The sequence below is a fragment of the Hyposmocoma kahamanoa genome, unplaced genomic scaffold (genome assembly GCF_003589595.1).
Source record: "Hyposmocoma kahamanoa isolate Upper Pololo Valley unplaced genomic scaffold, ASM358959v1 92, whole genome shotgun sequence".
In the NCBI taxonomy this organism is placed as follows: domain Eukaryota; kingdom Metazoa; phylum Arthropoda; class Insecta; order Lepidoptera; family Cosmopterigidae; genus Hyposmocoma; species Hyposmocoma kahamanoa.
In genome coordinates, this window is record NW_020654748.1 from 21843329 (window position 1) to 21855921 (window position 12593).

General features: G+C 37.8%; 2 protein-coding genes across 5 annotated transcripts in view; one reads left to right on the forward strand and one right to left on the reverse strand.

Annotated features, from left to right (window-relative positions):
* LOC113236556 (peroxisomal targeting signal 2 receptor) overlaps nt 1-2161 on the forward strand; it is a 17503-nt gene extending 15342 nt beyond the window's left edge. The window contains exon 8 of the mRNA XM_026472690.1: nt 890-2161. The gene's annotated coding sequence lies outside the window, so the exon portion shown is untranslated. The remainder of the gene's footprint in view (nt 1-889) is intronic.
* Nucleotides 2162-7342: 5181 nt separating this feature from the next.
* Nucleotides 7343-12593, reverse strand: part of LOC113236497 — a 76529-nt gene continuing 71278 nt past the window's right edge. For all 4 annotated transcript variants that reach the window (XM_026472600.1, XM_026472599.1, XM_026472598.1 and 1 more), the window contains exons 33-34: nt 11364-11530; nt 7343-8194 (exon numbers count right to left, since the gene is read on the reverse strand). In XM_026472600.1, the coding sequence (XP_026328385.1) occupies nt 8045-8194; nt 11364-11530 (317 nt within the window). In that variant the 3' untranslated portion in view covers nt 7343-8044. The remainder of the gene's footprint in view (nt 8195-11363; nt 11531-12593) is intronic.

Sequence of the window (12593 nt, forward strand, 5' to 3'; positions counted from 1 at the left end):
AAAATTTGTATGGCGGCCATTTTGTTTTTCGAATTTTGAACTTTTTTTACTTTCCTTAAAAATTGCCCAGGGTGTGTATGAACATTTGTTTGGGCACTTTGAGCCTGGACGTATACTTTGGCCGGACGGCTAGGGTAGTACCTGATGCGGAGCACATTTCAAAGAGTTGAATAGTTTTTGACGTTCATATGACCGATATAACCATTACTCTCCTACATCACTTGTACCTATCCACCCTTCTTCTGGGCGAAAAATGACTCCAAAGGGCGAAAGTTTCACATGTACGGCGGCCATCTTGGAAAATGGCGGAATCAAAATTCTAACCCCAGATTTGTAACCTAAGCCCCCATACACGTCCGCATGCAAAATTTCGGCCGGATTGGACCACCTTTTTTTCGGGCCGCCATTTTGAGTCGGCCATCTTGAAAAAAATTTGTCACCGGCAGTTGACCCCCGCCGCCCTCTATGACATTTGGTCGAGCACCCCCCACCTACCTCTTGTAGTTTTCGAGATATAAAGCTCTGCAATTTGTATGGCGGCCATCTTGTTTTTACGAATTTCGAATTTTTTTCACTTCCGTTAGAAATTGACCAGGGTGGCGGCCATTTTTAGTAAGAACACCTTTCCGGTAGGTCTTATACTTTAGCCGCGCGCGTAGGCGTTCACCTGATGCAGTCCACTTTTCGAAGATTTCGGATTTTTCTGGTACTCACGGGACCGATCCGTCTACGAGTCTGGTACATTATTTTTACCCACCGGCACTCCTTCTGGGAGAACAATTATGTCAGTATCTAGATCAGTGGTAATCGAGCTATATATAGTATAATATATTACTTTTATCTCTATTTTGTCAGCTATATGGCGTTATCAAATTATTTCTTTTTTCAGGTTACATAAAAACAGATCTAGTGTCAAAAGGCTGTGTGAGATGCAAAGCAGTGCCAAGCGTTACGCACTTGTGAGTGCCAAAACACGAATTTTATTACATTGGTGCATTGGTATGAAACTGTACGGGATACAAACAGGGATTTTATAACGTGGTAATTGATGTAATAACAATATTTGAAGGGTCAGTGCAAGAATTTGCAACTCCGCATCGAGTTGTTCAATACGCGCCCTCGTAATACCCTATTCTAAGGAATATGAGGTGCGCTTTTGGTTCGTACTGAAATTCATTATAAAACAATTAAAAGTGCATCTTGAAGCGTTCACATAAGATTGAAATATGTAGTGATCCGAGCACATGTAATGACAAATTTGCAAGATTACTAAGTTTGATACATTGACTAAAAATTTGATGTCATTAATACAATGTTAAGAATAACTTGTTTTTACCAAAATGTGGGGCTTAAAGATTCTTCCGCTTCTCCCTACCATGTTTAACTATCTATGTGTAAAATAATTAGATCTATCTGTAGGCGGATTTACACTTGGTCGACAGGTCGCATTCGCTTGCCTGCCGAAGACTGCAACCTATTCAGTGTAAACATAATTGACCACCGTAGTTCGCAGCCGAAATCGACCGAGTCGACGAGGTGTAAACACTCGCGCCATTCGATTAAGCAAGTTTCAACGTGGCGGCTCCGTTCCACCACGATAATAATAATTATAAAGACATATTGAAAATTGTGTAAACTACGCATTGAATATCAGTTGAATTATACTTTAAGCAAGAGACTGGAGTTAGGTAACAAGTTTACTTATAGGTTACTGATCTCCAGCCTGCCATCCATTACACTTTTTTTAATGAACCTAACTGCACTATATAGTGAATGATACACGTGCTGAGGACCGGAGTATATCCGGATACCCGATCACGTTTCGAACTTGTATTTACGAGTATAATGATTTGATTTCGGCGAAGGCGGCAATCGACTCGGTGTAAATAACGCGTCGACCGCGCCGCTTTCGTCAGCCGAATTAGCTCGCCGAGAAGGTAGCAATTTACTTGGTGTAAACAGCTAGTCGAATGCGCACTCTTCAGCAACTTGAAGTAGTCTGCCGAAGGCGGCAGTCGATCCTGTGTAAACATGCCTTATCGGTGACGAAGAGTTGATATTCTTAGAAACCGCGTCAAAAATTTCAACGTAAAGGCGTTTGTGCAACTATCTACATAATATCGATTAACACCAATATAAAATAATATTGTAATCACTCGGCCAGTAAGGGCGGGTTCCGTGTCCGTCAGGATGGCTGGACCAAACGAGATGTACAAATTAAACTATGCTCATTATTTACTACCTACGTTCTACTATTTAGTACCTTTATTGATATATTTTCTACCTTTGCGCTAACGAAAATATTAAAGAAATAAAGTGGCCAGCCATTCTGACGTCAGGTTGACTGGACCACGTTTTTCATTGTTCTAGCAGTATATAATTTACTTTTTTTATATAACTATTTACTATCTAATTTCTACCTAAACATACTTTTATTCACTATTTTAGGAAGGTTCTATAAAAAGTTATTAAAAAAAACGCCTTTGCAAAACGTCTTTTCTAAAAAGACAGTTTATCTTCTCCATGTAATTTGCAGGCGCTTAGAATATGATCTTTGCCAGCAATGTTTTATAACAATTATTATATTAATTACTAGTTCAATTCACTATTACAAATGGTAATTCCATTTGTAGGTATTAAGGAATACGAACGAATTATAGTCAGTTATTTATAAAGCAAATACACGGAGAAGATACACTGTCTTTTGAGATGTTACCTTTTGCAAAGGCGTTTTTTTAAATAACTTTATAGAAGCTACCTAAAATAATGAAAAAAAATATTTTTAAGCAAAAATTAGGTAGTAAATAGTTTTATAAAAAGTAAATTATATACTGCTAGAACCATGAAAAACGTAACGTGATCCAGCCAATCTGAAGAATGGCTGGCCACTTTTTTCTTTAGTATTACCGTTAGCGCGATAGTAGAAAATATGTCAATAGAGGTATTAAATAGTAGAAAATAGATAGTAAATAATGAGTACAGTTTGATTTATATATCTCGTTTGGTCCAGCCATCCTGACGGAGACGCGCGTTCCAATTATGTCGTTACGTGTTATTTATCGTTGGAAGACTGTCGCTTTAGCCTGTTCCCATATCAGAACTGACTGACGTGGACGTATTTTTATCGTTGAACGACTGTCGTGTCTAGCTATTCCCACTGGATCATAACAACAATTTATCGGTTCACGGCAGCCACCTTGTCGTTGGCACGACAGAATCGTTTGATTTCGCCGAAGGTGCTGGGGCCGAAAGGGGGAGTGGGGAGCAGAACACGTGCAGACAATGATAAATAAAACGCGACGACAATAGTAGCTGCGATTATCTAATCGTGGCGACTTATTTACCGTCGAACGACTGTCGTTCTAGCTATTCCCATTGTCTCGACAGTCTGTCATGGTAACGTGGAAAAAGTTGTGAAGGACAGTTAATCGTGTTGTACTACATGTGAACAACTTCATTTAAATATACAACAAACCACGATACTTTAAACTGCACGATTATCTGTCGTCACGACATCATGGCAATGCCCCCTTACTCGGTGGACTTAACCAAAGAATACACCGAAAATCATAAGCAAAATATATTTATCGAGTTCTTAGGTTTTCGCGATTGTTACACAGGAAATGAAACTATTTTTCCGGATTTAAATCGCGTATATTTGTTTTTTCAAACAAACCGACGTTTCGGGCCCTTTACGTCTAATTTTGTCTAATATTGATGCAAACCACCCTATTTTTTTTCTCCACTGTAGTTAACAATAGTTATTAATTAAATACCTTATTTTTAATTTTACAAAGAAACATTCCAATTTACGCTACATTAGTTTTACAAATTATTTCATTGAATGATTTTTTTATTAAGTTCCATTTATTAATAATTAATAATAGAAATTAGAATAAACTAAAACATATTAATTAGTACTGCAGTCTTATGTCTGTTTGGGATTTTTTATTAGAGGAAATACTGGATCCCACACTGGTGGTACGGAGAAACCATCTTCCCTGTTGAAATTAAGATGTTTTTTAATTTCAATGGCCTCTCGCAGCACCCTGGGTAGATAACGGGACCTGTAAAGGGCCCGAAACGTCGGTTTGTTTGAAAAAACAAATATACGCGATTTTAGTTTCATTGCAAAATATATTTAATATATATTTACAGAAATATTTCCATAAACATAACACATAGGTACGTGCTAGTGATAGATCAGATTTTTCCGCCATAATTATTTTCACCAGAAAGGAATATAATAGCGTCATTCATAATGCAACTTACACTCTTACCAGCGAGGCAAGACAGTCTACCTTTCTCGCTTGCACTTGTGCGTTGCTAATATAATTATTCCTGTTCTTATTTCAATCGAATTGATCTGTCTATCCTTATTCTGTCTAAAAAAAATAATTTAGAATTTGCTGCTTGTACCTTTCGTTCTTCCGAAGGCAATATGGACTCTCCGTCACCGCTATCTGTATCTTTAAATTGAGTTTACAGTGTTGAAACAGCTATTGATATTGGTCAATTCGACACGGTAGACTCACCCTTGACGAGGGACTCAAGTGATCCTCTCAATAATTATTCTAACTTTTATAAATTATTATGTAAAAAATTAATACATTAAGGTTGAACCCCACTTACCGGCACGCTTCGTGATGCGTGAATAGGTATACGATTTCAAAGAGTTTTCTGTGTTTAAAATAACCTTTTGTCCCTAATGATCTTCGCATATAATATTAGCTTCTAGGATTTCTCCTCGATGCTTTTCAAAAACAATAATCCATACAAAATAATTTTCATTTTTTTATTGTATTTTTTGTATGTGCTTAATTTTATTGTTAACAAGATAGCGAGCATTCCACTAGTCACAATAATTACGTGACATGGGGTGGTGTATAATTCGATGAATTTGGCGTCAAAGGGTCTACGAAATACGAAACAATGACCGAAGATCGTGATTTGACAGTTTTTGTTATACCTTACTCCGAAACGTCAATAATGTCAGCTATCGTATCGAATTTTGACATTACTTTCATCGTAAAAGTCACACAATCACGTGGTATCGTGTTACGTGGTAGACCTCAAGATATACCTCAATTTTTTTAAGCCATTTTCCTGAAGATGTTTTTAACATAGGCCGTTTTGCTTAAAAACCATTACCAAGCGGTTTTTTTTTATTTTCGTATGTGTATTTGCTCTAATTGTGCATCGGTGGCATCAATAGTGCCGCGCCTAGCAAGTAGCATTAGCGCATCAATCACAAGATAAATTATAATACATATGCATGTGAAGCAAAATCCGGAGTGACCGGAAGAGGGCCCTGGACGGCGTTTTCCGAACTACTCAGAACAGTCTGAGTTAAACGTGCGATTCGGATTCGGATACGATATCGTTATCCAACAGCGTTTATGGAGTTAGTTTGAAATGGGAATAATGTGTCTTTAGACTACTAGCTACAGGAGCATTACTCAGGGTTACAAAATAAAAAAAAAATGAAAATAAAGTGGAAATTTGTAGAAACGGAAGTGAAAATGCGTCACAGGGTGTATATTTTTCGATTTTTTTTCCAAATGGTCATAATTTTTAAAATACATGACATAGATTTTTTTTTTGGATTTTTCTGATAACGGTTATGACCTGGCCTATCACCCCGTACCGGCTTGACGTCGTATTCCGGGACACCCTGTATACGTGTTTTAAGACTTTAAGGCCTAAAATATAGGAATACATTAGTCTTGCATTAAAATAAATTAATATAATTGAACAAAATCCAGACTTTACATAAAATAATAAGAGATTTCTATATTACATTCTTGCTTTGTAAACAATACTTCGGTAACTTCATTCGATAACTGTGTTCTGAATAACGTTTGTAGCCTTTGCCGGTCGAGAAGTGTGTGACGTCATTTCGGTTCGGTTTCGAATACGATGGTTAGACGTTCGATTCGGGTGTTGTGAATAAAAATGAAAAGAAATCGGTCGGAAAAACAACTGAGTTATCGTAAGTCCTGAGTGATATACGTGACTGCCAGAAGGTTATGCTTATAAATGTTCTTTTTAGCCTACAAAGTTAAGACAGGCGTTTCAACCGCTTCGGTGAGTGTATGAGATTCTGGGCGCGGTGCTGAAGCGTTCCGATAAGTGTGGATTACACCTTAGGTTAGAACCTTTTTAAGAGACTACTAAGTTAAGGTTGTTTATACTTTTCTTTATAAATTTAAGCATATTTTATATTTGTTAAACTATTCTATGTTAACTAAATCATATCTTTTAAACGCATTCCTATTAATTTGTCTATACGCACACTGTTGTATTGTATTAATAAATTATGTCCCTAGTATCTAAAGTGTGTAATTATTATGTATGCGATGTACTAGTATCACTGTTCAATTTAGTTATATTTATTATGAATTTGGTGTCTATTACATGGTTCAAATTAAGACCACGTATTTAACCCTACCTTTTCTATTGCGACCGACTCGAGCAACATAAACAAAACTAACTGCAACATGTAATCTATTTTCAATTTTATTAGTCAACGATATTTCATCATAAATTATGGTCATTGGTCTATAAAACCAAAATAAACTCCTATAAATATGACAATTTTATTGACGACTCCGGTCGCTCAACGATTTGGGCTGGGCGCGGGATGATGTCCTGGGTTCGATTCCTGTTAACACCAATTTGGTTAAATGAACATTTCTAAATTCTTCGGGGTATTCCGGGCAGTACACCGGAGTGAATTCCGTTACTCTGGTATTCAAAAGGCCTCGCGGGACTCATCGTACCATTAAGCGAACCTCTGGTGCAGGGAATTCCCAAGTTTGAGACCAGGTAATTGGAATTTCTGTTCGCATGCCCTTTCAACAGGCCTGCCTCTTAACAGAGTCGGTTCAGAAACGGTTCGGAAATGGTATAATCTTGTATATCACATATTAATCTTGTATATCGCGACGCACACTGCACCATAGGTGAAGCCGGCACTGCATTTATGGAAAGTCGGTATTTTGATCACCTGTCTGAATGGGTTCCACTCTCGTGGACCCCCATCAACATCTCATGCACCCATGTAGGTTGGAGTGGACCCCTGGGGGTTGATACATTATGTAACGTAACAATACGTCCCGCTTTTAAGCTTCGTGTCCCGCTGTCCCCAAGTACTTCATAATGTCCCGCTTTGAATAAACAGGACACTTGACATTAATAAAAAAAAAACTGTCATAAGCAAGTTCTATTTTTAAAACAAATGTACGAATAAGAGTATAATGGTTACGTTAGATACCACTTTGGGAATCGTCGGTTTAGATCATGAGACCCACCAAAAATCAAACAAAGAAACATTAGCGGCTAATTTATTCAACATTATGTACAAACCTATATTAAATCAGTGACTATTTGGGTTTACATTTTTTACTACAACTCATGATGTCATCTATGACGTCTTCCTAAATCAAAACAATCAAGGATCTCACGGACATCCTGGCAACAGAATTCACTATCACTATACTTATACAAAACTAGACAATTATACAATTTTTCCTAATACTTAGTCAAAATCCACCATTTTGTATGTCTACTACAAATTTAAATCACGAGACAGCACGCCACACACGAAAATCACAAATGTTACTCTAAGATGAAGTTAAATTTTTAATTGAATAATTGTACAGTGTTTGTAATACACATACACTGTACAACGTACTGTGAGTGCTGCTAAAGCACCGCACGGCCGTTTACGCAAGGCTTTTGTGCCGGGACTAAAATAAAATTTCATAACACATTTTCAATAACCTTAGTATTTGACACTCGTCCAGTCTTGTTTAAATTGTTAAGTCTGAATAAAAACGGACAAAGCGCTTGCGGGAATTTCGTTACAATCCTTTCATACAGCAAAATTTCTTATTGCCAGCCTATACACTGCATACACGAATGCGTCTTCGGTGTGTGGTGCGCCCTAATTGCGTCATTCGCATTTGTACTAAGAATTTATCTAGATAACGCAGTGTGGCTTTTTGCAACTGACGAAACTGAACGAAGGGTTGCAAATAGATCAAGGTATATTGTTTTTGAGCCGCCGCATCCTGCCGTCTATCGCAGCTAGCATGTAATACATCGACTGGAGTTTTTCTACTTCGTTGGAGTTGCAGATGTGCGTCAGGCTGATGGCCGGGTTGAGATAGCTCGACGCGGTTGGCCGCAACTGCGGATAGATGGCGCTCAACTTAATTTGGCTTTATAACTACACTGTCATTGACTTACAATTATATGGACGTCGGGTCCGCGCTAAAAAGTGTCCGAACTTATAGGGCGTTAAAATCACGCTTTAGTCTTCGTTTGTTCGACTGACAGCGAAGGAAGCAAAATTAGACAGTACTGCGATGACATTACAATTTAAATCTAACGTTTTAGCTTTTTCATATTCCTTTACATGTCACTACGTTTAAATAGGTTGACTTGGGACATTTTTTTCGTGGTTTTTGTATTAGACCCGTCGTCCATTTATTTGTTAGTCAATGTACACAGTGGAAATTTTAACTTGACCGTTATAGTTACAGTATAATCTTAGAAAACTATCCATGAATTTTGAAGATATGCAACTGGCATTCACAGGTTTATTTATTTGTTTATTCATTTAAATCAGACAATTTATGACCCATATATACACTGTTTTTTTTTACTGGGAGAGTATGCGGAAATCTGAAAGTGTAGGAGATGTAGCGAAACTCTCTTATAGAATCCTTGTTTTTTTTTTGTGAAAACTATTCTGGCATAGTGTTTTTTTTTTTGGTCAAGCGTGAGTTGTCTATAGAAACTAATGAAATTCATTAATATGTAAAACTAAGAATTAACGGTGGTGTAAAGTTTTAAAATTACATTGGGCGGTCCCGTAAAGACTTGAGCCTTACCAGAAACAGGATCAATGGCATAAAAAATTGCTATGCGACACGGAGGGAAAATAAATGTTGTAAATAAGATATTTTTCTCAATTATGCTCGGAAATATTTGCATTACTTTCAGGTAACGAACACGGAAAGTTTGTCATTTATGGACCATGCGACTTCTTCCCGGCCAAGGCCTGAAAGTAACTATGAAAATCCATTACTGTCCTCTTCTCTAAACTTTTAAATGGAACTACTAATATTGAACTATATAAACAGGCAAAAGAACTCATAGGTACAGCCAACTGCCCAGTGCTCATAATTATGAGAATTAAAAATACGTATTACACGTTTACTTAAAAAAAAAGAAATTGGTAACATTTAAACTAAAATGTTCTATTATTCTTTTGTTTTTTTGTATTTTGGTGCGAATATGAGTGCTAGTGAGAAGAGCGATAACGAAAATACAATTGGATACACATTGAAATACATCATCAGAAGTTCAGCAGACTACTATTAATGTGCCTAGAAAAACAATAATATTTTTTTTAGCAATTGTCCTAACACGTCAAATATTACTTTTAATATTAATTAATATTTTTTACTTTTTCTATTACACATCTTCCTCTCTTTAGTCTTTTATTACCTATTTCCTCACATTGTTTGAGAAAAATTCTATGCATGCCTCGGCGGGAACGGGGATTGCTTGATGCGTAGATATTAATACAAAGCCTCGCTGTCGCTCGTCCTTGTAACTCATACTCGTCCAGCAATCCCTTACTTCCTCGCCTCTGCAATAATGTAGGTGGAGCGCACTGTAAGTTTCCGAAATGAATAAGGAAAAAAATACTATAAATGGTCAGAAATGAAGTCACTGTTTCTCATAAGGTGAACGTTGTTCACCTTCAAAAATTCATTTGTTTTTCTGGCCTTGAGAGAACTGGCATTATCGTGGTGCAAGATGATACGGCGTTTACGGTTATTTTTACGGAATTTGTCTATGACTTCCGGCAAACAAATGGTCGTGTACCAATCACTATTCACGGTACAACGATTCTCCAAAGTAACAGTAGCCACGTGTCCAGTTTAAAAAAAAAAAGAAGCAGTCATCCCTTTGGAGGCACTTTGCACGCGCGCCACTTTGGTTGGTTTCGGCACATCTCGAAAGACCCATACGCTCGATTGCTACTTTGTTTTGGGATCGTAACTATAAATCCATGTTTCGTCACCTGTTACTATGTCCCACACCAAATTTGACGCCCCTTCGTTGAATCTGGTAAGCATGGCATTGTATCAAGTGACGCGATCCGTTTTTTGAGCCTCAGTCAAATTGTGTGGGATCCACCGAGAGCACAGCTTTTTCACATCCAAATGTTTGTGTAGTATTGATTGTATTTGACTCATGCCTATTCCTAAAGATGCCCGAATCTCATGGTATGTCACATGCCTGTCTGTTTTGATAATACGGCGTACAGCATCGATGTTTTTGCTATTCACAGCAGAGGAAGGGCGACCATCACGAAATTCGTCACTGAGATTCACACGACCGCGTTTGAATTCTGCAAATCAGCTATAAATAGTTGTCTTGCATGGTGCTTCATCGCCAAAAACAGTTTGAAGCCGAGCGAAGCTCCGCTGAGCTGTTCAATTACACTTAATCATACTACGAAAATTTTCACGAGTTAAATCCATGCTGATGTAGACAACCAATTTCTAAAATGACGCCACAATGTAAAAACAAGTGACAGTCAGATGAAACAAACTGTATTCTACAGCCAAAGAGTTCCATTTTCAAATGTTGTAAGTGGCCAGTTCCGAAAACTTATAGTGCGCTCTATGTACTATTGCTTCATGGGGACATTATCTTCTTTTTAAACGAAAGTATAATACTGTACTTAAAGATTTCTTCAATTCCTGAATACTTTCTGTCAATTATAATTTCATAAACCATTATCACAAAGGCGCTCTTTTTAGTTCTGAACCAAAATTCTATTGTCTATGGTAGGTACTCACTATTGAGCTAAAAATATTTCATTATATTTCTGTAGGTACTTACACAGAACAATAATGAGTTTCACAAAAAAGACGTAGTTTTGCTAGTTAAAACAGACTCCTTAAACGCGTCACAGTGTTTCTGGAATAACGTCACTACCTATATTTGTGGAATTATAAAAATTCAAACTATTTTATTAAATAACATCACAAACAGTAACGTAACAGGTACGAAGGCGTAACCGTTTGGCAAAAAAGAACTATTTAAACAATATAAAATATCAAATATCGCTACTCAAACGCTCCACTGCCTCCTGATTGGTTGAGATATAGATACCTAAGCTGTACTTGGCCAAGCTCGGATTTTTGTATTGTAGCGTTTGTTGTTTAAATGCCTCCATGAGTATCTATCTACTACATATAAAGTAGATAGGTACTTTCCCGCCATGTCGCATAGCCGTGAGACAGCCTGTATATTTGCTTTGTTATAGTACTTACGACTTGTTGGGTAGCGTGTTTGGTCTGGCATCCCAGTTCCCCCTTCCCGCTGGGTTTCATGGTGCATGCTTCGGTGCGGAGGTCTGTGAAGACCTGGTACAGAAACCTATCCATCGACACCGGCGGGTACGACGTTGCGGGTATTCGATCTTGTAATTGTCTTGCCACTGAACGTTCAACAAAAACAATTACACTACTTTAACTACATAGTAATAACACTTGAATGTAAGACAACATTGGACAACATCACTAACGTTGCTTTGATCCCAAAGTAAGTAGCTAAAGCGCTTGTGTTATGGAAATCGGAAACAACGACGGTACCACAAACACCCAGACCCGAGACAATGTAGAAAAGTTAGTTTCTACACTGACCCGGCCGGGGATCGAACCCGGGACCTCAGAGATGGCGACACTATGAAAACTGGTGTGCAAGCCGCTCGACCACGACGTATTTTATAATCTCCGCGAATACGCGCGTCATCTGCGCGTATACCTACGCGCCGCAGACGTGCTGTAGTGAATCGATTCAAACGCGCTCAAACATCGCTTTGCAAGCAAGAAAAAAGGCTTACATAAAATTCCATCTAAGTAGTTGCTTCATTTCAAAAATTAACTGAAATTAACAAACAAGACTAAATGCGCAATAGGTAGGTACACGTGCGCGTCTACAGCTCGTCTATGGCGTGTATACGCGCAGATAACGCGCGTTGACGGCGCGTATAAAATACGCAGTAGGTATGCATAGGCTCTTAAGACCGCTTAGCACAAGTGGAGTGATGATTAGAAGTTATAGGTACCTACTACTTGGTGAATTTGATAAATAATGAAGATGCATCAATCATCAAACATTCATGCCTTCGATCCGACCGGATTCGAACCAGCGCTATCCAGCAATCCGTGCTAGACGCTATACCAACTAAACCATGGAACGAATCAGCAGGCATTACGATTTTTTCTGTGCTTGTTGCAGATTGTTTTGGTTTTTAAGAAATCTTTTTTTCATTCAGTCAGGTAACTTTACAGCTACCATCAGCTGATTAGAGATGTCGCCATAATTATTGTAATTAAATTTATTGAATGTTTCACTACTAAGATATTCAATTATTTTTTTTTGTTAAATTACTCCACTACTTGGTTTTAATTATTAATACAAAGATCGAACATTAAGAAAAATTCGATTCGAACCAGCGTCTTCCAGCAATCCGTGTTAGACGCTCTGCCAACTAAGTC